The sequence below is a fragment of the Myripristis murdjan genome, chromosome 17, assembly GCF_902150065.1.
Source record: "Myripristis murdjan chromosome 17, fMyrMur1.1, whole genome shotgun sequence".
Classification (NCBI taxonomy): domain Eukaryota; kingdom Metazoa; phylum Chordata; class Actinopteri; order Holocentriformes; family Holocentridae; genus Myripristis; species Myripristis murdjan.
The window spans coordinates 5,495,571-5,522,189 of record NC_043996.1 but is presented as its reverse complement, the minus strand read 5'-3'; the positions used below and the strand labels follow the sequence as shown (position 1 = coordinate 5,522,189).

Here is a 26,619-nt window from a genome sequence, read left to right as displayed (position 1 = left end):
CACACAAACAGACTGATCTTATTTGACAGTGCACTAGTAAATAGAGAAAGGAAATGCAAGAAGGGAGCTCTATGGAAACCTGGAGATGTGGGCGTACAGCGAGGGAGAGAGAGTAGAAAAGCTGTACCTGTACCTGACCAGAAAGGCGAGGAGGAGGGAGGAACAAAGCTGCAGCCGCCAGGAGGAACTACAGAGAAACCCGGCGAGTGATGTGGGTTCAGGCCGTAGAGGGAGCAAAGAGAGAACATAAGCAAAGTAAACACAAGTTTGACAGAGCGAGAGTCAGAGAGTGAGGGAGTGAGAGAGGAAAAAGTTGGCAAAGTCAAAGAACAAGCAAAACGCAAAGAGGGATGGGGGAGAAGACTGCGATAGCAGGGCAAAACAGTGAGAGCATCAAACAAGACGTCATTTCACCAAGCACTTGCTTGTCCTTGCATTTGTATCCGTGCGTATCCTGGATAATTAAGTAGCACTGACCAAGAGGGCGGATTATTAAGCAGCGTTGTCAATGTTTTATTTAGTGCTGGCCATAAAGCAGATTTGCATGTGTGCAGCTGCATTATGTGCATATTCTAAGCATCCTGAAATTAATCAACACGCCAGCTTCTGAGCATTTCCCCAGGTCACAGTATGACAAAAAATAACAACCTTTTGAGCATTAGACCAGGTGAGGCGTTTCTAGCCAAGCCAAGGCAGCAGCATGGGGTAAGTATAAGTCTGTGCACAGCACGCTGGCCTGTCAAGGCGACGGCTGTGATTCTACACCAGCGAGCCAGCGACTTCTGCTCCCATCTGAAAGCCCATCTGAGGCAGCAGACCCTCGCGCTGGGTAAACCACGTCCTGTCAACACGACAATATGGTCCCACGCCTCCCCCAGCCCCCCCACAGGGATAACTAAATGCAGGCCAATATGTGTCAACTGCTTTTCTGACCAGAATGCACACACACAGACATATGCCCACGCCTGCACACCAGCATCTATATGCACAGACGCATGTACACATACACACATAAACTAAGATGAGGCAATATGGATGAAATTAATATGATAATCATAAAAATTACTCTGACACAGTTTAATGATAACTGCCAACATGCACAACTGTCTGCAAATTAAATAATCTAATTGATGCTCATTTAATTGAATGTTTGGCTGATACAAATTATGATCAAACTGTAATTTTTAGATAATACTCCCTAATTTGTTTGAGATGTCATTTTGCGAGAGATTTTAATCAGTATTTGTCTTTTATCACTAACTTGGTTCAACATACTGTAATTGTGTACCCCGATAGCTGGACATTGTTATTACAATCTGATTGTACTGACTGATGAAAAACAATCATTTTGGGATTATTTTCCAACCCTAACATTCACATGCACGCACACACACACACACACACACACACACACACACACACACACACACACACACACACACAAAGCACCCAGTCACACTTGATGCCTTTGATTTTCCATGCAAATTAAGTCAGAGTTTTGAAGGCTTTTCAACAGTTCCGCATCTTATGATTGTTTGCTTTGCCTGCCAATCTGTTTTTCTTTACTGTGCCGTGTCTGTTTTGAGATGTAAACCATGTTGGTTCTTTGGCATGACATCTGTCTTTCCACGGAGGCTGTTTACCAGACAGAAGACGCAGTGCCCTACACTAAGTCTGTCTACGGGGGTGGACGACTTAAGGCAATAAACTCTATCCCAGAATGTACTGAGACAACGGCAGGTCTGTCAAGGCTTTTTCACTGAAGGAAGCGCGGTGAATGGCAGCCATGCACAAACACACCTCTTGCTGAGACGCTTTGAAGCCTGATGCGCTGGGAGACCGACGCTGCCAAAGGAGGCAGAGGGACAGGGATGTAGCAGAATTCTACATCTGAACAGACACAAAGGGCCAGCGTCGCCTTTGTTCCCGTGCTCGTCTGCTTGCCTCCGCTACTGTTGCGGCGGCTGCGGTTGTTTACAACACACCTCTCTTAAAGTTAAGACAGTTTACCTCCAGCTGCTTCCTGCTCTTTTGCATCAGATCATATTTGCAAACTTTTTCCCAGTTTTGTGGGAACAGGCGCAGCGGCCCCTCTGTTGGACTCAGGGGTGTCCCCCAGGTGTGTGTCAGCAGGCGGCTGTCACGCAGCTTTCTCTGCTGCCAGCCCAAGTGAAATGTCATGTCCTGTCAGGGAAATTGTGAAGCCATCTCGGAGCCGAGCGGCGCGCGGAGTGTGACGTTTGGAGTAGCGGGCTCCCAGTGCTTGCCTGAGGCATTGGGCCCTAACTGGGACCTTGCTGCCAAGCCTGGTGAGCTGCCGACGCTCCCGCTCTCTCTCTCTTCCTCGCACTCGCTGACTCTTTGTCTCTCTCTCTCTTCCCCCATCTCTCTCCCTCCCTTCTTTCCCTTTCTTTCCCCCCTCCTCTCTATCTCTCGCTCCCTCGTCTCTCTCCTGCTCACCCCTTAACCCTGCGTCTCTCCGTCTCTCTCTCGCTCTCTGTCATCTCTCGCCTTCTCTCTGCCCTAATCTCCTGCTTCCACCAGTCCTTGCCCGTCTCCCCATGCATGCTCAGAGCGAATGAGCATCTGTTTGTGTCTTTGAGGGCCAGTGATGCTGCAGCAGCTGGACCGGTCGAGCCAGAGCAGAACAATGCATTTATTCATGCCTGTTCTTCTCACAGGCTAAAGTCAAGGACCTTGCTTTACCTCTCACAGTGGAGACTGGGGACATTTGTAGGCAAGCAGACACTTAATGGCATTGGTTCCATGTGTCTCTTACCCATTGATAATATACATGATAATAATAAACTCACAGGCAAAGAACAGACATTCAAGGTTGTTGACAGGATCCGACCACAGCTGAGTCAAAAGCTTTCTCTGAATATTGTGTAGTGTTACCACCATTGGTGCCAACTGTCTTACCACGCCTCATCCCTGTATGCATTTTATGGACTGACACTATTAGTTACAGATTATTAGTTATAGCTGCATTTGTTTTTATTAGTATTATTATTGGTTGGTTAATTTCAATTATTAATTTCATTAACTTATTCATTTATTATTTTTATTTTATTTTTATTATCACTATTATGTTATTTCTATTATTTACTTTCTATTCATTATTTTTATTTATTAGTTGTTATTATTAGTTTTTTGTTACATTAGTTTAACAGTTCGAGGGCTGTAAATGTAGCCAGCCATGCACACTGCATGTGGTCTGACAAAATGTTTGATAAATAAGCTCCAATCATATCTTTATAAGAAATCTACTAGTAGAATAACAGATTCATCAAATACAGGACTTTTTTTTTTTTTTTTTAATATTTTGTATACTGCACAGGACAGGACAGGACACAGTCATTTTTCTGACTGACTGACAAATTACCTGACTGATCGCATTTATTCTAGGCAATAAACGCCATTCATCTACTACCGCAAGCTGGTAAAAACAAGCACAGAAATTTTATATAAAAATGCTCTTACCTTCCCCTTTCCATTTCTCAAGGAGATGAAATCTCATGTATATTTAAATCTAAATGCCATTAAACATATGCTGGGAATGTCATGTGTGACTTTATTATGCAAATGAAAAAAGGGAATCGACTAAGCAGAATTCCAGAGGCCTGTCTCCCAAGGAAAACTGCCTCTGTCTACCGCCCTGCACTGTTCCAAGGGGAATCGCGTTAGCTCATTATGCTGTGCTAAATATTTCCTGCATGTCTCACACGTCAAAGACGGGACTGCCTCGGGTATTAAGACACAGTTTTAACTTGAGTGTCTAATAACTAAGCAAACGCTTTGTCAGCATGATTTTGTACTATACGCTGGGACATTTTTGTGCAGTTCTTCAATGTGAGGGCACGGCTGGTCTGTAATAACAAAATACAGGGAGCGAGATAATAATGAATCCAACACAACTGTGCCTTCAGCTTCTTTTCATTGCCTGCACATGATGACCTTGGAAATATAAGTTTCAGTGTGATGTTTTTTCACATAGTGTAGCTCTACAGGCAGGTTTTTTAGCGTTTCCCTCTTTGAAGGAAAACTTGCCTGACACTATTTGAACTTCCCTGATGTGGCAAAAATGCAGGCACCCAGTTCTCCAAACAAGTCAAAACAAATAGTCAGAACTTCTTGTAACTATGGCTTGACCGAGGTTTGATGTGAACTGGTGTTCTCACCGATCAGAGAGTTTCAGGAAGCTTGGATGTCTGTGAAGAAGACTCACCACTGCCAGCCTTGGTAATGGCCCTAGGCATGTTGCCGTTGGACGGTTCCCTGTACGGGACCTGCAGAGTGGTGTCAAGACTCCTGAAACCTTCCCTCAGAGAGTGCTGCGTGTAGTACTCCACCAATTCCTGCATAAAACAAACAAAACACAAACACACACACACACACACACACACACTTTTGACTGATAGTGAGAGTGAGCCACAGTAGACTCTAGCTGGTGTTATGGATGAATTATCCTCAGAAATGAAAGCAAAGGATGGCTGGCAGTAGAGCTGCCCCATGAAAGCCGACAAGTCAAATCATCAGCCATAGACCTTCACAGTCCACTCAGGAGGTGGAGAGTCATGCTTTGTTTTTTGCTTTTTTTTCTGAGATAGTTATTGGGCATTGCAATGGAACAATAAAACAAGACACATTCTTTTAAAAATGCACTGTGCAATTATTGCAATATTGCAATTGGGAATGGAAAATATTAAGGTTTTTATTAGAGCGGAACAATTAATCAAAATATTATCGAAACTGCAATATGGCCAAGTGTGATATCCAAATTGCAGGAGCTGCAGTTTTTTGATAAAAGTAAAATGTGTGTCAAAACACTGTTAATTAATTCATTGTTATTATTGAAGTAGTGTGGTACTACAGAGACATCCTGGCCTACAAATTCTATTCTCCAATTGTAAAAAAGCATGATTGTTTGGTACAGACCACAGCAAATATCACACCCTCATTTTGATGTTGTTCTCACTGAAGATAAAAAATATGATGCAAAAATGATCATTCTTTCTAAAATCCTGAATGATATCACAAGCAGAACATCTGTAAAAATTTATCGCAACATGATTTTTTTTTACCATATCGTTCAGCCCTGCTTTTTACATCCTTGTAGAGCTGGTAGATTAAATTAATTGAATTAATTAACTGGAGAATTGAACACAGTGCTGAAGCCAGTGGTCACTTTTTGACAGGATATAAATGTGTCGTTGTCAGCCACTCAGCTCAAATTCAACATGAAAACCCATCAACCCCCTCCTCCCCCTTTTGTTTTCAAAGGCCAATCCTGAGACGACTTGGGAAATTAAGAGTCCAGTACAGCCATAGTTGGCAGGTTGGTTAAAGAAGTGCCGCTTGTTTCCTCAATACAGACATGCCAAATAGTGACAGTGTTTCTGAGCAGGGGACACCACCAAGCATCCGTGTATCAGCCTACTCCAAGCACAGGTATTGGAAACGAGCTCATATTAGCTACTGTCATTATCATTCCCTGTGGCTGTGCTATCCTCATAAAAATGTAAAGAAATAAAGCACAGGTACCATACCATAGGTGTAGACTTTAATCAGTGTAAAAGAGAAAGTCAGTTTTGGGCTTGTATGCCTCAAGAGAAAGGTGTAGAACTAGTGTAGTGTCACTCCCAAAATGTTAGGAGAATGTTAACAGCTACATCATTTTATAGGGGACAAGGATCTGTGTTAAAAGGTAAAGCCATTACCAGCACAGACTTGAACAGCCGACTCTCAGCGATGTAAAAGCAGCCGTCCTTGGTCAGAATCTTAATGTGCTTGACTTCATCGTTGAACCTGTGGTGGATGAATAAGACATGGTCTGCTAATGAACTATACATGCCTCTCCATCAAGCCAGTCTCTATCGTGAGCCATCACGAAAGTGGCTTAGGGTCTGCACTGACTGTCAGTTACCATGCTGAGCCAAGCAATTTGTTTAACAAGGCTGTTTCAGTCTTTCCCTGCCGTGGTAACTGGACACGATTCACTCACATCAAAGAATCATCTTACAACAGGCAACAGTCAAATTGTATTTTGTTTTTGTTTTGAGGTACCAAAAGGGAAAGGCTTGCCCAGAAGAACAAATTCAGATAGTATTAGATAAGCTGCCAATCACAAAATAACTTTCAGATACTTTCTTGTGTGAGCCATGATCTTTTAAGTGTAAACTCTATAGACAGTGCATTGTCTGATATGGCCAATTTTATTGATCTTTCACATCAAGCAGGCTACAACAAACAAAAATTCAAGGATGTTTCACACTTTGCTGGTGAGGAACCCTAGAGGATGTGATTGGCATACTCTTCACTATCCATACTGAAGGTCTTGCAAGAATCATATCTGAAGCTATGTTGAAAAGTGAACCTTGAAGAAAACATGTCGAGATAAGAGGTATTGTGCCTCACCAGTCGACTGTACACTCTATGGTACTGTATGTTTCTCATATAATGATGGGCAAATCGTATAGGAGAAAAGGCCTTCTTATGAATCATCCAATGCAGCGTATAACAGATGAGACAAATACAGTCATGTCACAAATTCGCTTATACATTATGAATATATATTGATTAATACATTATTGATGTGTGCTGAGTTATATGGTGTGTAACACATAGAAATACATGCGAGTTGTTTGATGAAGGCTGAGTCTTTCTCCTCCAGGTCTAGGTAGACAAACGGCGCTACTACCCACACAAGTACACACATGCAGTCGCTGCACACACAAACTGACTACTTGCAGTGTTTGTCCTTAGACAGCTCCAGTTGATTATTAGGAACTCTCAGTGTAAAGCTCCATTATCTGAAACGGCTATCCTGATAATGATCTTAAGCAGTGAGACAGGCAATTAGAACTGCAGCTCTCAAATACTGGCCCAGCACATCAAAGCTTTGAATACGGGATGGTACGAGTCCACCAAACCAAGCGGCCCAGAATGGAGTGACGTGTCACCAGCTAAATAGTCTTCACATCTAAACATTTCAGAGGGCACCCTCAATCGTTATAATCTCTCAGAGGCTTCATGCCAGGTCAGGGGGACTAGACAGTCTTTTCTGTTTTAAAAGACTTAGCAAGCTTTGATGTAGCCCGAGAGATATTCACTGGTTAAATGGACAGAACTGCATTTCAAAAGAAGGATACCGAGGCACTTGACTTGCGGATAAAACAGCCATTCATTGAGGCCCAAAGAAATGGATGTATTATCTACAATTCGACAGCCTTGCTATCCTTCTTTTGAAATATATTTCTAAGCCCGATAGCCAAAGAGCAGCAAATAGCATGATGCAAAGCTATCAATCACTCCTTGAAAATTTGGTCATGGAGCGGAAACAGATAGACTGTTTGAAGAACAGATCATCCCGCTCCACCTCTTCCAAAAGCTGCTGCTTTGGGTTGAGATGTGGGGACTGCGGGGCATGCTTTGGGATCCAACTTGAGACAATTCTTGCATCGTGGTCCTTTTGAAAAAGAGCAGACCGTGGCCATGAAAGAAGATCCGTGTTCGGCAACAAAATTTTAGGTCTACAGTTGTTTGCTAATGTGTTTCCAAGAAGACATTCTAAGAACAATCTCCAAGGCATCACGACGCATGGATTCATGGTGGCATTTCACACCAGAAACCAGAGTTTTTCAGGCCCGACAATGTTCTCCCACTGTTCATTTACAGACAGTCTCGCTGATCAATTGCCCTCTACAGCTACATCTTCCTGTTCTTAGCTCACAGGAGTGAAACCCGGCATGATAGCCTGTTGCTGTAGTCTGTCCATCTCAAGGTTTGAAGAGATGTTTGTTCTGAGACGTCATTGTACATGCCACGGTTGTCCTGAGATGTTATTTGAGGGTGGCGGACCAGCCTGATAGCTTGAATGAGTCCTGACACACAATTGAGGACAAACAGGACTGTCGATTGACTGGATGTGTTTTGTTTGTCACAGCAGTCCTGTTAAACTGTAGACACCCTTGGGTGCCATAATCCCGGGAGAGCGACAGCACCGATCATAACACATTCAGTGTTACTTAAATCATGTGTCAGTTTGTCAAATTTCAAATTCTAACACTTAGTCAAACAGCCTAGTAAACCCTTCAGACCTGTATGAATGCTTTCCATGTGAGGACACAGTCACGTAAGTCACTGGAGCAGGCTGATAGATAGACAGATAGATAGATAGCTTTCTATTGTAAATGTCTTACTTGATACTGATGGCATACTCAGTACACTCTTTACTCCTGTGCCGAACCAGATAGGTGCTGTTTCCTCGGTCCAGAAGCTCCACCTCAGCCTGGCATCTCTCCATAGGCCCTGCAAACCTGAACCACCAATCAATACCATGGAATAAGAATCGCTTGTGGACATTGTTAGCAGTCCATAGAAATTTGTTTTCATTGCTTACCAGAGTTGGTCAGAGTAATCGACGGGCTTGGGAACCTGATGTCAAAAAATAAAATAAAAAATGGTGGTTATTTTGCTTCTTAATGGAGACGATAGCATGGGGTGGAGGTCATTTGTGGTAATGTGAGACTCTATCCACATCTAATGGCTAAAATCAGGCCTCTAAAGCGAAAAAGACTTATGATTGAAAAGCTCTGCGTTCCTGTGTCAAGACATCAATACTGGCCATCATCCACAAAATGCACTGTAATCACATTAAATGTGCTGTATTGATCATGAGGAGTATGTAGACTTACACATGGGCAAGGCCTGACAGCATCACTTGGAAAGAAGCCAATCCTATTCGTCGGCAGAATTTTACCCTGCAATGGCAATTGGCTGTTAATCGCATTATATTTGTCTGAGAGCAGCTACCCCTCCCCTCCTGCCTTTTCTCTTCTCCTCCCACACTTGCTTCAATAAATCCTCAGCAATTAGTGCACAACAAGCAGTGCATCTAATTTACAGCCCAAGTTAATTATGGTTCAAACTCTGCCGGCAGTTAGATTTGTACTGCATCAAAACAAGAGCCTCGTTTAACACTAAATAATGGCTCTTATTCTGGTCTTTGAATACCCAAACAGCATGAGCTCGCTGGCTCTCACTAAAGACTAACAATTGCATTTCAGCTAACCCGCCTCAAGCAGACACTAGCTTTATATGAAAATCATGAAGTCTTTTGACAAACAAAGTCTGTAAAGCCTTGTGTTGGGCAAAGTAAACCAAATCATGGTAACAAATTACTTAAATTTCCTATAGCTTTGCTTTAAGACTCAAGCGATTTTTATATTACAACACTTAATTCTAAGAGTCTGTCATCCACATTATCCTGTATACAGTAATAACTCTTTATGTAAGCATTATGCTCAAGATAATTTGAGTTTCCAGTTAGGGCTGGAGGTCAATTTGAAGTCCATTGAGTCCGCCGGAGAAGACGTGACTGTTGAGGGCATGCAGAGCTCTTCACTCAGCTTCCTGCCCTGTTTATGCTTTCCTGCTCACTCCTCCTCTTTATTACAGTATGAAATGCAGTTTGGGACCATGCAAGCTCTGGCAGTAACTAGATTGGAAGGCGAATCCTTACCCATCTCTATGATTCATTCTGCGTAATAACATTTCATCAAAGGTTTTTTGAGAGCCCCTCTCTATTTGTTATGCCTTCGATAAGCGTATGATAAAGATTAAATTTATTACTCTGTTGGCGTAAACAGGCGGCAGCCAAAGGATCAAATGAAATTACAGTGATTGATTGTATTGTTCTGCCAGTGGGATGGGGGATAATTGCCTTCTGGGTAACAGGGGATATGAATTCTCAATGTTCTGTAATTCCATCCTCTGGCGCCACTGGGGACGCTGAAGATTAAGTAGCCTTATTACCGTGTTGTTATGCATAGGACTAGAATAAACACACAAATGTGCATTATTATTCAATGCCTAAGATTATCCAATCTCATCATACACTGTAACTATGGTAGCAAACAATGCACTGCCAAGCGGTCTGCACCATGACAGTCTGATCGCCGTTCTATCCGCTGACTACAGGTCTCCTGGTATTCATGTCCACACCCTCCATCTTGTGCTCAATCAAAGACAGCGGAAGGAGAACCGCGAGCATCCTGCAGGAAATCAGGCTAACTGCCGGCTCCCGGTCATGCCGCTGGCATGGACCGCAGTCAGATCGGAGCAGCACCGGAAGGAGAATGGAAGCTTTAGTGCTGCCGTAAAGCAGAGTGAGAAATGGCTGCGGAGGCTCCCCAAAGACCCCCAGATAAATCACCGTCCTTTCAAAATAGATAAAGTCAAACGCTCGAAAACCAGTGGCTGACCCCGTGAGATGGTCTCTAAATGTGCACCGCCATTAAAACATCCTCCAAAGGCCAAAATGTCTGCAGTTTTATTGTCTCACTGTGGCACTTAATTAATCAACTAAAGCCACTAATTGGTTAGATCATCTGATGTAAGCACTCTGATTTAATCTGCTGAGAAACAGAAAAGGCACATGCTCCATTTTGTCACGGACTGAGGTTTAGTGGGGTGCATACAGATCTATGACTGATGTCCCTAATTAACACTGACCTCATCACAATGTTTCTACGTGGAATTTATGGCTCATCTGACAGGAAATGTGATAAAGAGCCATAATACCATCTGTGCCTTCTAAACAATAAATGTTTTTTAAATTGTTCAGATGCAAGGAAGCAATCCCTGACAAAGGGGGGAAAAAACAGCGATGTCAGACCTTTAATGTGTTATTTTTTAATCATTTTTCTTAAGGGTTATTTTCACAGTGTTTTGTGCAGATTGTAGGTTATCCAGTGGAGACTGACAGCAAATGCAGAGGAAAGAAAGGTGATGACATGCAGCACACATCTGAACCCATGACACCGCACAGACATTGCGTGCGCCAAATCAACCGGCAAGCCTTAACGTGTTATTTTTTTCATGGCAGCCCAGATGCTGAGATAAAATGAGATAAGCTGAGTGACACGCACCTGCCACCAGGAGCTGTGCAGGTCGGCGCACATCAGCTCGATGACATCTCCCGCATGAATGCTCAGCGGGGGGCCACACTCGGGACAGGGGATGCCACAGTAGTCTCTGATCACCAGCATCCTGGGTAAACCTAGCAGACAGGGACACACACACATTTACACTGACATTTTTGGTATTTAGCTAAGGGTCTCATCCAGAGCTGCGCATCAGAAGGAAAAGCTTGAATCCAACCAATCGCAAGGAGTTCAATGATTAGCACTTGCACCGAGATAGCAGATGAGAAATATCCCTGCATTCCTGTGTCACAGAGATGAGGTGTGAGAATAATGAAACATTTTAAGCATTTATCACATTGTTATCCAAAGCAAGCTACAGCAATGTGATAGTAAAAAAAAAAAAAAAGAAGAAGAAGAAGCCTGTATTCCCTGATCACCATCATTATAAGAACCCGACAGTAAGGAGTTCAGCCGGGTCACCTAGACAACAGAAATATTCAAATATTTCTACGTTCTTGTGTGACAGCCACATTTTGCCAAGAGGCTGACACGAGGAAAAGAGGAGCTTTGTTAATGTAAGTGAGCAGGTTGTAGGCTTTACCCAGAGGTCTGTGTTGCTCAATAGGCACATTACGAATAAAATCAACAAAATAAAAACTGTGATCTTTCATATAATTTCATATATAAGAGCGGCCAAACAGTTGTGCTCGAGGTGCAGGGTTATGCTTTATATTAAATTCCTAGGTGATAAGCATGAGCAGAACGCGCAGAGCGGCTCTGTTTAGTTTAACAAGTACAGTATTGCATTAGTGTTGTCAGGGTTACAGAGGCCACCGACACTAAAAATGTATGCATTCATAATACTCTCAGACACTTTGAATAAAACGTGTAAAATAGCTGGCATTACCTTCGCTGAGTAGAACCCTCTGTTGACAAGAGTGCCAGTATCACAGTGTACTCTTCATCTTCCTCTTAATGGTTACTGTTACTGCTGTTTTTTTTATATTACATGTACTCATTATGTATGTGTTGCTTTCATGCAATATATGTGTTCTGTCACGTGAATTATTTTTTCTAACTAACTGTGCTGCCACCTTGAGCAGGACTCCCTGGAAGAAGAGATCATGTACCTCACCGGGACCTTCTTTGCTAAATAAAGGCTAAATAAAATATAAAAATATATATATCCCTGTCACTACGATAATTTGATTGAGGTTTCAAGCCACTGGCAAGACACTCTACCTAAGATTCCCCACTGTAAGAGACACATCTCTGCCTTTCATTCCTGTACAGTGCAGCTCTAATCTTTCCTTACACTGGCAGACAAGCATAGCCACAAGTATCTGGCCGAGGCTAAGACTAAAGACCCCTGCCAACTAAAAAGACACCGCCACTTATTCTCTCCAGACTCACACATCCAGCCAGCTCAGGCACATCAACTTTCCAGCCATGGCTCCCCTTGCAAACCAGCCCGAGGAAACTATTAGCTGACGGTGACCTCAGATGACTGGGATATCACACGTCCGTGTTTTTAATAAGAACAATAAGCGCAACTATCTTTCTCATATAAGCCCTCTTATGGAAGTTGATTTATCACAAAGGCGCAGCTCAGCGGTTGAGGCTGAGGCATATAGACAGCTGGAAGTGCTTTTCTGCCGGCATCTCTGCCACCGTGGTTCTCATCATGATTCCACCCACTCCAATTCATCTTAATGCCATCCTGGGTTTAAGCATCACAGCATGTGGCAAGAAAAGGGCCTTTTTTTTTTTTTGCGCTTTGGTTAAGGATTCTTTCCACATCCTCTTATTAAATGGTTCTTCTCACTCAAATATATTAGTCAAGACAAATATGTAAGGTGTGAGCACAGGAGACTTTTATGTCAAATGATATGACTCATTCTGTCTCAGAAACTTATTTTTTTCCAGTAAAAACCTGTTTTTATTTGGGAAAAAAAATAAGAAATATTAAAAAAAAAAAAAAAAAAAAAAAAAAAAACTCAAAGGGAGTATGATAATATCTAGGGGCTTAGCTTTTAACCATCACTGAGGCGCCCCAAATCTCACATTGTCCTCTGACTAACCCCCCTGCTTTCCCTCCAGCCTGTTTTTGTATTTTGTTGTAGATCCTAGATGAAAGTGACCAGCTAAGAGGCACAGTGTAAACCCTTAGCAGGGTCTTAAAAGTGCTGTGGTCAAGCCATACTGACCTGGGTCTGCTTGTCTCCGTGCCATGGTACCTCTCTGTGGATGGAGAGAGGAAGTGAGACAGAGGGAGAGAGAGAGAGAGAGAAAGCAAAAGAGAGGATGAAAGTGAAAGAAAGCAAGAATAATACAAAGAAACAGAGATAGCAACAAAGAGCGGTCTCTCCTGCCCTGTGTGCAGTATCAGCCTGACCTGAGGAGTGAGTCATACTCTGACTTGCGGTCTGACCCTGCCACTGTAAAAGAAAGAACTACAGAACAAAGTGCAACTGAAGAATCCTCTTGCAAAACGCTCTATTCCCATTTAGGAAATAAGACGATCAGCACCTGTCATTCAGTACATCTAAATTTGTCAACCACAGAGTTAAATCAGCCACTGGGGATTGTAGGATCATGCCTCATAACTTGTGGAAATTGGAAAATTTGGAAAACAATTTCTTGCAAAGCGACAAACAAAATTTGTCGCCAGCATGACTGTCATGACTGGCACTCAAAAAAGGGATGGAAGAACGCTTCAATTATTATAAAGGCCCAAAAGATCCTGTGGAATGACAGTATTTAAAGGAGCACTCCAACCCCAAAAAACGTATTTTGTATCATTTACTCAACCCAATTGTCTTAAAAGTCCAAAAACAGTTTTAATCATACACTATATTACCAAAAGTATTCGCTCACCCATTCAAATGATCAGAATCAGGTGTCCTAATCACTTGGCCTGGCCACAGGTGTATAAAATCAAGCACTCAGGCATGCAGACTGTGAAACAAGACATTTGTGAAAGAATGGGCCGCTCTCAGGAGCTCAGTGAATTCCAGCGTGGAACTGTCATAGGATGCCACCTGTGCAACAAATCCAGTCGTGAAATTTCCTCGCTCCTAAATATTCCACAGTCAACTGTCAGCTCTATTATAACAAAATGGAAGCGTTTGGGAACAACAGCAACTCAGCCACGAAGTGGTAGGCCACGTAAAGTGACGGAGAGGGGTCAGCGGATGCTGAAGCGCGTAGTGCAAAGAGGTCGCCGACTTTCTGCACAGTCAATTGCTACAGAGCTACAAACTTCATGTGACCTTCAGATTAGCCCAAGTACAGTACACAGAGAGCTTCATGGAATGGGTTTCCATGGCCGAGCAGCTGCAGCCAAGCCACACATCACCAAGTGCAATGCAAAGCGTCGGATGCAATGGTGTAAAGCACGCCGCCACTGGCCTCTAGAGCAGTGGAGACGCGTTCTCTGGAGTGATGAATCACGCTTTTCCATCTGGCAATCTGATGGACGAGTCTGGGTTTGGAGGTTGCCAGGAGAACGGTACATTTCAGACTGCATTGTGCCGACTGTGAAATTTGGTGGAGGAGGAATTATGGTGTGGGGTTGTTTTTCAGGAGCTGGGCTTGGCCCCTTAGTTCCAGTGAAAGGAACTTTGAATGCTTCAGGATACCAAAACATTTTGGACAATTTCATGCTCCCAACCTTGTGGGAACAGTTTGGAGCGGGCCCCTTCCTCTTCCAACATGACTGTGCACCAGTGCACAAAGCAAGGTCCATAAAGACATGGATGACAGAGTCTGGTGTGGATGAACTTGACTGGCCTGCACAGAGTCCTGACCTGAACCCGATAGAACACCTTTGGGATGAATTAGAGCGGAGACTGAGAGCCAGGCCTTCTCGACCAACATCAGTGTGTGACCTCACCAATGCGCTTTTGGAAGAATGGTCAAAAATTCCTATAAACACTCTCCTCAACCTTGTGGACAGTCTTCCCAGAAGAGTTGAAGCTGTAATAGCTGCAAAAGGTGGACCGACATCATATTGAACTCTATGGGTTAGGAATGGGATGGCACTTCAGTTCATAGTATGAGTAAAGGCAGGTGAGCGAATACTTTTGGTAATATAGTGTATGTCTTATGGAACAAAGGCAAAAACTGTAGCCATTTCTGTTAGGGACTGCAACACACAGCAGCAAAAAGGACACAAAAATTCAAATTCTCAAACTCTTTGCACAACATAATCCGACTGTTGACTCTCAATTTAAATGCTCAGTATGTACAATACTAATGTAGTTCTCTCAAACACTGGTAAATAACTTTGGAAAAAAACTCCTTGCGCAAGCACTTGTAAATGACTGGAAGACCCGCCTCTTGCTTGGTGAATGTTTGTTAATGTCACTGATTAACTCCCTTCTATTCTAGCAAAATAGCTACAGTTTTTGAAACCTGCATTCTCACATGAGGGATGTGATTAAAACTCTTTTTCATTCAAAAGAACTCAAGGTGACGTTATGAAACATGCAGTTTTATGTAAAGTATTCCTTACAGAGTGACAAAGTCCTTCATATGTGCTAGTCTGTGGCTTGCGTGTATGTGTTTATGTGTGCCTGTACATATGCGGGTCTATAAGTCCAGGCAAGCAGCATCTGAATCGGTAATGCTAGTTAGAGCAGCTTGGCTTTCTAAGTCAAAGACGAGGATCAGAACGGGCCTTACCTGGGGCCTCAGCATGGCAGCATCTGCAGTCAGGTGGGAGACAGACACAAGTGAGAGGAATACAATATCAGCGTGTGGTGGCTTCCTGACATACAACCTCAACTGTCAACCTTTGCTGGCCCTCATCACACCTCAGAATGTATAAAGACCAGGGCGCTCCTGTTAAGAAGGCCTGTCACACCGGGCTGCCTTTAGCTGTCTGTGCAGTCAGAGAGGGTAATGTACCTGCACCACAGCACCAGACACACATCTGAGGCTTGACACAAGAGTAGGCAGTAACCACCGCTGAATAACTAAGGATATAATAGACCAATAAAAATCAGAGGTTCAGAATGAGACACTTTGTGACACGAGGGGGGGGTCATGTATAATTCACCAGATCAACAGGAAATGTCTGTTTCATACAGCGAATCTGTAAAATGTTGCTGGGAGTCTGTTTTGCTCTGCTGTTAGACATTCAGTATATATGTGTCAAGAAAGTTACTTTAAAAAGTTAGCTTCTCAATTATCCCCAAAGTCTAGAGTGAAACATTCTGTGCCATATGGTACATTTACAATCTCCAATATCAAGAGAGAGGGCCTGTCACATTACACAATGTCAGCATGAAAACCTCATTGAGAACTGAAAGGCACAGAATCAAACTGAGTGGATCGGGGAAACTTCCATCCCACCTGTTCTCCCACAGAGCCCCAGCCGTCCCAGGCACTCCTTATGGGCCCCCAGGCCACATTTGAGACACAGATAACCCTGGTTAAAGATTCCCCTGGAGGCAAGAAGACATGGGACATGATTCTCATATAACAGTCTCCTCGAGAGAGACACCTTGACATTTGGGATTTTCAGACCTCGTCACATTTAAGGGGGGAAAAAAATAGTATTAAACATGAAAATGTCCTTCAGCTTTGCAAAATAAATAAATAAATGAAACTGGTGCGCCATCTGCAAACTAATAAGATAGCTAGCAGCAAGTGGCACTTGTTTGTTTCAATAATAAATACCCAATGCTAACAATCCTAACAAGCCATTTGCAGTTTACCGAGGAGCTAAATGCAAAAACTTTCCCCTTTTCTGAAGTGCCAACAGAAAATTGACTGAAGACTGAAATTCCAAATGTCAAGGTGTTCCTTTCACACAAAATGAAAAACAATCTTATTTAAGGATCTCCGTGGTAACAGAACAGAAGCTATCGGTGCAATAAGACGATGTTCTAGCAGCGAATGTAGCAATGACTGAACTCTAGTGTGAGAGCAAACACACCTGAGAGCTTTTTTGACCCGATACAGCTTCAATAGGTTTACCCATTTAGTTAAACACAAGAGGTCATGATGGCCTGAAGCTTCACCTGAGCAGGAGGTGGCAGAAGCTGCAGGAAGTGATCTTTTCAAACGTGTACATCTTGAACTGGTGGGAGTTGTTGTTGGCGTTCTCTGGTCGGATATTTGATCTGAGAGAGAGAGAGACAGAGAGAGAGAGAGACTGTCAAGTTCTAAATCCATTCCTCCCACTTTCTTAGCTGAGAGGAACTCACTTCTCAAGTCACCTAAACTTGGAGATGACAAGACAAGAAAAAAAAATTCGGAAATCACAAAAATATTCTTAAATATATCTTTGAAAATGAATGACTTTGTGAATACTTTCAATCCTGTTGTATGTATGCTGTTGTTATTTTATTTTATTTTGGCTATTTACTTTCCCTTCTTTAGTTTCTTTTCCTCATTTGTGTATTTGTGTACACAGAAATACTAGTTGTACCTTTAACCTTGCCTGTATCTTTGCTTTCTGCACAAAAAGAAATAGATAGATAGATAGATAGATAGATAGATAGAGAGAGAGAGAGAGAGAGAGAGAGAGAGAGAGAGAGAGAGAGAGAGAGGAGCTGAATTGCAGAATGAAATACGCAAATAAAATGGAGATGTGTGTGTGTGTTTTTATGTTTGTGTGTCATGATTGGGATCAATTCTCTGAACTTAATCAGTTACTGGGCTTTCAATTACAGTTTTTTTCAATATTTTTTTTCCAGTATAATGAAACTGGGATCCACTTTGCCGTCATCTTCACCTCCAAACCACAGCATTAGTTTTCTTTTGAAAATGTGTTCATACCTTTTCATTGGATTCACACATTTTTCACATTCTTTTGCACAACACCTCTCACATGTGTCACTTACACGGCCCTGACTCCATTGACCTCACTGTGGTAGTCAAAAGCAAAACATCTGCTCACAGCTGATAGAAATGAGCTGCATCACTGTGAAATCACTAGTGCACCTGCATCACTACCCTATCCACAAATCACCATTCACCAATCAATCAGTATGCACCTACAAAAAAGGGCCTATAAATTATATTCTGTATTTTTTTTTTCTCAACTCGTTTGAGTTTTTATGTGTAATACTGTATGTGACTTACCGTATTTCAATTTTTGCCATCAATACAGTAAAATTTCACTTCAAAGTCTTTCTGAGTTTGGATGCAGTTCTTTACTGTAAGTTCACATTTGAATGTGTAGCTCACAGGAGAGCCTTGTTCAAACTGACAGCTGTATTTTGTATTCTGTTGTCAACTTGTTACAGTACAGTAGAGCTGATTGAAGGAATCTGCTCATTTGGGCAGAAGTTGAGTTGTTTGAGGGAAATATTGGATTTTGCTACTTGCTTTACAATATGTAACGATGTAAACTGTCAAAAATATGACTGCAATACACACAGGAAAAAAGTAAGGTTGAACCTGCTCAGACTAAAAAGGGTATGTATTTTGGTGTTGAGTATGAAGTGAGTGAGTGGCTGGATTATGTCACTTGACTGCAAGTTGTATTGGGCGGTGACAAAATGTGCTTTTCCTGCATGTCTGAAATGTTTTGTCATGGTAAGAGCCTTTTGCAAACAAAATGTGTTATTTTGGGAAGTGCGCCTCTCATTAGGCCTATGGATTAACTGTTTTGATACCAGGGTTTCTGAGTTGCCAGAGGAGGTAAAGTGATTGAAAAAAACTGTAACTTGAACTTAAAAAAAAAAAAGAGAGAAACACAAACACATTGCATAATATGATACACAAGATATCTGGAGATCTTCTGTTTGATGTAAAAGTGCAGCCACAAAATAATGGCATCTTGCGTTTGAGTATTTCACTCGGTGTAAATGTGATGGAGCTTCAGTGAAATGCTGTGACCAGCAGATACAGAATACACACTATGAGGACAAAAGTATTGGGCCACCTCCACATCACACCTACAGGAGCTCTTCTGACCTCTCATTCTAAATCCATAGGCATTAATATGGAGTTGCTTCCTCTTTGCAGCTACAACAGCTTCCACTCCTCTGGGAAGGCTTTCTACCAGATTTTGCAGTGTGTCTGTGGGAATTTTTGCCCGTTCATCCAGAAGAGCATTTGTGAGGTCAGACCCTGATGTTGGACGAGAGAGCCTGGCTCGCAATCTCCGTTCTAGTTCATCCCAAAGATTTCCCTTCACTGGAACTAAGGGGCAGAGGCCAACCCCAGAAAAACAAGCACATAGCATTATCCCTCCTCCAGCAAACTGTACAGTCGGCACAATGCAGTCAGGTAGGGAACGTTCTCCTGGTTTTCACCAAATCCAGACTTATCCGTCAGAACGCCTGATACAGAAGCGTGATTGGTCATGTCCAGTGGCAGCATGCTTTACACCGCTCCATCTGATGCTCTTTAGAATGATCCATTCTTTCACAAATGTGTGTAAAGGCAGACTGTGTGGCTAGCTGCTGGATTTTATACACTTGTGGCAATGGGACTGAATGAAACACCTGAATATCAGTAATTAGAGGTGTAGCCCAATACTTTTGTCCATTTAATGTATGCAACATTGGGTCAGATGCAGCAATATTCTCTTAAATTTGTCTTATATTTCTACATATTTTTCTGGTATGAGAAAAAAAATAGGAGAGGTCAATTCCAGATGGACTAAACCTTATCCATCCAAATCTGCTCTTACCCAGGTGTGCTGAACTGGGACCTTTTCATAACTCTGAGGCGTGTGTCTGAGCATTTGTTATTAGCATAAAGCAGCGCCTTCTAAAAACTATATCAGTGCAGCTGTCATGCCATGTACATAATACTCTGGCACATGCCGAGCAATCGGAGACGGCACCAAACGAGGCTCTAGGAGGGAAAAAAACTTCAGCACCTGAAATCAGAGTCTGAATCAATGTGCTTGTGTGGTTTGTGAGAGCCGAGCCGAGTCAGATTTCCCTTCTTGAGACGATAAAGGTCAGAACTGAACTGAAGTTCTGTTGAATTAACTTTTTTTTTTTGTTTAAATGTGTTTTTCCAGAGCATCGGTGCTGGTGTTATGCAAAAAAATCGGTGATGCCATGAATGTTGTCTCACCAGAGGGACGGACAGATGCTGAAATAAAATGATAGGATGCAGCTCTTCTATATAAACCCTAAAATTTATTTATGCATAGAACTACTTTTAAAACCTGTAATAGTCCATAGGCTTTTTTTTGCTGTGATTTCAACAAACTCTCAAAAATGTCTGCATTCAAATCTTCTAAACATAAAATAATCCAAATGTGAGGATGCAATGACATTCATTTAATGCATTTTGACTGTTCTTCAGTTTTAAAATGTATGTTTCCATGTGTTGGACAACCGAATTGTGGACTGTGACAATGAGAATGCTTTTGTTCATCTTGATAAGAGTGCTCTCAAGTTTTCTCTTACTAAATAAAAATAAGAAAACACCGATGAATGCCAAAAATCAATGGGGACTAACAAAATAATAATAAATGCAAACAAATATGCGAAGAAATTTGCTTGCATATCGCTCCCTGCATCTGGCTTATTGTCTGCTTTCTAATATTAAAGTTACTGCAGGGGAAATTTAAGGGAAAATCGGAGATTGCCGAGTTAAATTGAAAGTGAATTTACCCCAGTTTACATGTTTGTGTGTGTGAGTGTGAGAATGTGTCGGTCCGTATGCGTTCAGATGTTATAGAGAGATATGGAGAGTAAACAAAAACAACTGTCGCAAAACTGTCCCCGTGTGTCTAATGGACTGTCCGGAGACACTTTCACTGAACGCTCCCATGAGTCAGTTCTTCATCAAGAGCCCACATCCTCTTTAAAGGTACAATATGCTCTCTGAATGGGCCCCTTCTAGTGTCATTTCCCAAAACACAGAGGCGTGCACACTGTGTATCTGCAACAAGTACAATTTCAGGATGGGAGAAATAAAAATGCTTATTTCCCAGCAGGATTCACATGTATTTGAAATATATTTGAAGAGGTCTCAACGATCCAAACAGGTCATGGAACTCACTCTATTCATAAATGGTGAAGTAAATGTGAAGTTCAAAACAGAAACTGCAGCAACATGTTTTTTTGTTTGTTTTTTTTTCATGGTAGCGGCAACATGCAATCACACACTTTGTTGTGTTTCAATATCAAGTATGAGCCGGCGCACTGTAAGAGCTGAAAATGAATTGAGGAAGGCCGCAGGAGTCTGCATGCATATCAAGCACTTGGAGGGACTTTTGGATTCGTACATATCCAGCCCCCAAACCAAAATCATTTGTTCAGTCGATCAAAAACTGCAGTGCCAAAAACAATGCAGCATTCTTCAGTATCAACATAAAAATGGATGCACACAGGGATTCGCCAGGGAAAACCTCCCACTGTTGCAAAATAATACAAAAGCTACCTCTCCAAAAAGCACTGATTTGAGAAACAGCTGAGACGTAAAACTGAAGCAATGGAGCGAATGAACTCCTCGTAGTTTTGCAGCTCTTTGAATCCACTTATGTTTGTGTTTGAGTGTGTGTGTGTGTGTGTGTGTGTGTGAGAGAGAGAGTGTGCGGGCGGGCAGGCGGGCGGGTGTGTATTTACATGCACGCATGTGTATGTGTGCGTGTGTGTTATCGCAGTGTTTTCAGCAGTGTGTGCCTGATCAAACAGCATACATCAAAGAGTCAACACCTCACTTGACCTTGGAAAAACACATGCAAACACGGACAAATCAACACCATATATGCATGCATGCACACGTGCGCGCGCACACACACACACACACACACACACACACACACACACACACTGGTTTTTTGTGTTGCTAAAACAGCAGAACCATCTGGCAGTAATCTCTTGCACTCACACGGCCATTTCAAACTGATCCAGCCACTTCTTCTTCAGCTCTTTTGTCTTGAAGAAGAACTCGAAGCCAGTCTGCCCCTGGTGATGTGTCAGGTAGAACCCGTAGCACCACTGTGGAGGTCAACAGGAAGACAGCAGTCAAACTGGACGCAGTTTCTAAATGGACATGCTCATACATTCATTGTGTATCTGGAAAGAAGTACTAACGAAGCTGCTGTAACTGTTAATGTTATTAAAGCTCATTCCGCTCTGACGTGCTCTTTATTTTGGACGACAGCCTCGGAGGCAGACACATTTTGGAAAATACTGAATATTTCAGCTTTGAGCAGCAGACGGATAAAGCTGACATGTTTTAACCCAGTTTCCTCAGCTGTTTATAGAGGCGCTGCAGTTGCATCACAAATCTCCAATAACCTGGCATGGTGGTCCAGCGGAGAATTGACCTATTTCATCTTTTACATCATAGCATAAACAGCACATCATAGACAGGGGGTAAATTCAAAATGGGCGCACTGCTCCAACTAGGCTAGCTATCAAGATGGAGGCTAATTGTTTGCCTTTATATAATTGCTAAAGACCTGACAGCAAGGTCTGGGTCAGCTCAGTGATGTGACGAGTAGAGCTGAGCCTGATCAGGTCACTTTGTTTCCAAATGTCACTGACTTTGAAACAGGAGACTGTCTTTACGGTGCCTTCCAGCCACAGATGAAATTCACAGTTAGGCTGTAATTACTATTCATTTCACTATTCATTTGAGCTCTGAAAAACCAGGACTTACTTATTAATCCCACATACAGTACTAATTGATATTACATACACTGAAAGACACAAAGCTAACACACTGGTACTGAATGCCTATGCTAGATGCTGAACTGACCCAAATATTTTTTGAGACTTGTAATGTTTTGAATTTATAACGGGAGAATATACCCTGAGAAATCTAGCAAAAAGTCCAACTTATAGCGCTGTATCATTGCATTTCTCAGAATACAAAGTCAGAATTTATGATTTCACCACATTTGTGGAATGCAGCGGTAACCCCTGCCCCTTTGGTCTTAGTCATCAGTCTTATCACTCATGAACTGGATTTGAAAAGGGGAGTGTGTGTGTATATTATGCTCCAAGGCCATATACTTCCTCAGTGTAGCCTAATTTTTTCAAACTAAAATAGTCCCATGTTCCCTCACGCCTATGTTCCCTAAACAAAACAAAACAAAATAAAAAAATAAAAAAATAAAGGAATAATGTCCTTATCTCTGGTATATTAACAAAAATGCTAAATCTGAGCTTACATTATCAGTAAATAACGTCTGAAATTGTATTTTATGATAAGGTGCTTCCAAGATACACTTTTCATGGAGGTCCAGCGTATTTTACCAGGACCCCATGTTCCATCAGTGACTTTTTTTCAAGTAGAAAACAGCCCCATGTTCCCTTAATGCTTTGTTCCCTCGATGTAAACATAATAAAACTGTCCATAACCTGACAGCATGTTTTCAGTAAGTGATACTGTTTCCCAGTGCTCTTGTTGAGGTTTTGTGATGTTAAACGCCATTGCACAGGGGCCCATTTAGGGATGGGAGGGCATGTTGCAGTCGGTCTCCCTCACCTGTAGGCCACAGCCGCCGTAAACTGTCCCAGCTTGTTGTGTCATATCTAATAGCAGAAGAGTGACGGGGCTCGGCAGGTGGTGATTGGCCAGCTCTACGCAGTCCTGAGTGTTTTAGAGCCCTGCTGTGTATTAAATCATTGATGACTGGCTGGGTGCTCAACGGCACTGCATACACACTCTGAAGTTTCATTTAGTAGGAAATGATGTATAGCCATAAGCAGCCTTGGAGGACCGCACACATTCATCACCTCATATTAGCATCTCTGGTCTTTGGTGTGTGAGGTGCCATATGCGTGCGTGTGTGTGTGTGTGTGTGTGTGTCTTTGTGTCCAGAATATGATCTACTGAGCTCCAATAAGGAGGGAGGTGGACTGGAGATTCAAAAAAAAAAAAAAAAAAAGCAGGTAATGACTGGTGCAGACATGGTTGGCAGATTTACGCTTTTTGCACCATTACAAGTTCAGGGCAAGATCATTAATTCAGAAATCAAGTTTGTGCTTTGTGTGTTATCCTACTATAAGTTTGAAATATATATATGATGACATTGTTTAGCCTTTTGTTTTTGTTATTTTGTCCTTGGAGATTTACATTAGTTAAATTGTATGCACTGTATGTCATTTACATTTTGAAAGATAAAGTTAAAAAAGAAAAAGTGATAAGCATGAGTAATGACACACACAAACACACACTCGGGTGCCTCAACACAAAAATGATGTCATGGTCATCCATCAAATCATTACACAGATGCCCCAATCACTCACACAACACACACACACGCGATGATTGCACAATAACGTAAATGAGGTTGATAATGGAGTCCCTTTGATTTAAAAAAAAAAAAAAAAAAAAAAACACAGAGAACCGTCCCACCCTGGCAAGCTGTCAGTTTCACATTAGCAATCAGCAGTGGCGTGAGAAGACACCATCTGTGGGCATACATCAACAAGACATCAACAAGTCCCCTCCACTACTCTACTGTCTACGAATGTCCCCGCAGGGAAACACTGCTACTGTACACAGGGTGTGCAGTGACAAAAGTGGGCCTGGTGGGCTTTTATAGCAAAGCAGGATTTTTCCAGAGAGGGGGAGCGGAGAACATTGACCCCCACATCACATTCCAAATTGCTCGCATTAGGCATGCTAAATTTATTTTATCAATATAAGCTGCCGTCAAAGAGATGTTGAATTGCAACACTTAGATGCTGTTTGTCGCTGTGAAGGGTGAACGGTAGGAAACCCACACGCCGTCGAAAAAAAAAAAATGACTATAATACATTTTGTATGCAAGATCGAGATCCATTTCAATGCAGACGCAGCAGAACCTTTTTCAGCTGTTTACTGATATGAGCAGAAATATATAATGATCTGGCAGCCACTGACCTTTTTGCCTTCTCTGTCAGAGGTGGGGTTGTTGGTGATCTTGAAAAAGTTGAGGTCTAATATGTCCTTCATTTCGTAGTTGTCTCCCCGTCTTTTGCAAACAATGACGGCCACATCAAACAAAAAGATGTGTCTACAACATAAGAAGAAGAAAAAAATTACTTAATAAAAATTCACAATGATGAGTTTCATTTCCTTATTCATAATATGACGGAACCTATAGTTATTCAGGGAAGGCTAATGAGGTCAAATGCTCTTTTTTCAGCACCGCCCTGTTTCTTATTCATACTTTCACACTGCCCAGTGCAGCCGTATGCCTCCAGTGGTGGCTCCAGTTCAGCTCCACTGGAGGAGCCGGGGGTTTCATCTTCAAAGGCGCATAAGCGTTTCTGAATGAGAGGAATTATTCACTTTCCCCTCACCGATTTTTCCAGCTGGTCTCGGCCTCCTTTTGGTCACAAGGCAGCTCCTCTAACCTTCCACCCAGCTGAAAAGGTACGCATGCCTAATTCATCACACAAGCTGCCAGTCATCCCTCAACAATAATGAGCACTGTATATTTAAAGAACCAGGGATTCATCATTTATCCCCGCTGCAATCAGACTGCGTAATTACATTGGAAATGATTTGAGCTATTGGCTCCTTGTCTGGTCTGACTGACTGATATTGGTCCGTGGCGGTGATTTGTGTTTTATTGAGCCTTTACGTTATGTGCTCTTGCAATTTTTTACTGTGGTTTTACAATGTGCTCTTTTATTGTGTTTTTACTGCAAAGTCTGTCGGCGATCCTAGTTTCCTTTACAGGATAATTAAGTAGAAAAAAAGACCAACCTGTCCTGTTTCCTCTTGTCAAGGTTGGACACCATGCGCACCTCTCCGTCTCCTTTCGGCCTGCCGTAGCTGATCAGAGGCTCGTTCTGAGAGCAAAATCCAAGGGGAGTACAGCGTTAAAATCAATGCAATTCATGCACGGAGTTAACAAGTCATTTTCCTCGTCAAATTTATTCTGTGTGCAAAATGTTAGGAACATGCTCCCTGCATTGAGCTGCACCCTTTATTTGTACAGACTTGAAAAAGACTTTTTACTAACTTATCAGAAAACACTTAAGTCCATGACATTTAAAAGCAGCGCCCCCTTTAGAGCTGTTTACTGTTGCACTGGCTCATGTCTAGATGGTAATTCTAGATTTGTGAAAGTCTCACATATGTGCTCTTGATTCAGCACAGTGGCCGGAGTTGTTTCCCATTTACAGTGCCAGGGCTGTGCACACACACCAGATTTTTTTTTTTTTTTTTTTCAGCACACACACAGAACCGACAGCAGGTGGACTGTGAGGAGACATTCACTAAATTTGTTGATTTCAAATATCAATGATCGTTCTCCGGAATTGCTGACTCCACGTTTCAGGACAATTATTGAAACCTACCAGGTGGAATTAGAAAAATATGGATTAACTTGGTCAGTCTATAGCTGGAGCGAGTGTTTTTGTACAATCGGGGCAGGCGCTAGAGCTGCAATCAGTGTTGCTGGGTTTTGACGGAGCTGGTTCCCCTCTGCTTGTGTTGTTGGGGAGGACTGATATTGCTGGATGAAGCTGAGCATTCAGAGGTGACCAACACAGTATGTTGTACTGTTGCACGGTGTACAGCAAGGAATCTAGTTTACCAGGTTTTCAATAGACCTCTGATACTGGTCGATCTCCCTCAGAGTCTCATTATCTCTCTTCACCTCGTTGACATACTGCGCCAGGTCCTGGGTTACACACACACACACACACACACACACACACATGCACACATTTCATTATGTTACATTATTTTGAAAAGACAAAATGTGTAACACACAGAGCATGATACTTAATTCATACAGCGGTATATTGACATA

General features: G+C 42.3%; 1 protein-coding gene across 2 annotated transcripts in view; it reads right to left on the bottom strand.

The window, feature by feature from the left end:
• Positions 1-26,619, bottom strand: part of LOC115375654 (guanine nucleotide exchange factor VAV3-like) — a 54,039-nt gene that overhangs the window by 4,123 nt on the left and 23,297 nt on the right. Inside the window, exons 12-26 of one of the 2 annotated variants that reach the window (XM_030075130.1) lie at positions 26,401-26,487; positions 25,566-25,651; positions 24,735-24,867; positions 21,744-21,853; positions 16,958-17,059; positions 16,287-16,378; positions 15,615-15,637; positions 13,136-13,169; positions 10,932-11,062; positions 8,697-8,762; positions 8,402-8,436; positions 8,202-8,318; positions 5,721-5,808; positions 4,229-4,358; positions 134-187 (exon numbers count right to left, since the gene is read on the bottom strand). In XM_030075130.1, the coding sequence (XP_029930990.1) occupies positions 134-187; positions 4,229-4,358; positions 5,721-5,808; positions 8,202-8,318; positions 8,402-8,436; positions 8,697-8,762; positions 10,932-11,062; positions 13,136-13,169; positions 15,615-15,637; positions 16,287-16,378; positions 16,958-17,059; positions 21,744-21,853; positions 24,735-24,867; positions 25,566-25,651; positions 26,401-26,487 (1,288 nt within the window). The remainder of the gene's footprint in view (positions 1-133; positions 188-4,228; positions 4,359-5,720; positions 5,809-8,201; positions 8,319-8,401; positions 8,437-8,696; positions 8,763-10,931; positions 11,063-13,135; positions 13,170-15,614; positions 15,638-16,286; positions 16,379-16,957; positions 17,060-21,743; positions 21,854-24,734; positions 24,868-25,565; positions 25,652-26,400; positions 26,488-26,619) is intronic. The other variant, XM_030075132.1, reaches the window with a different exon arrangement.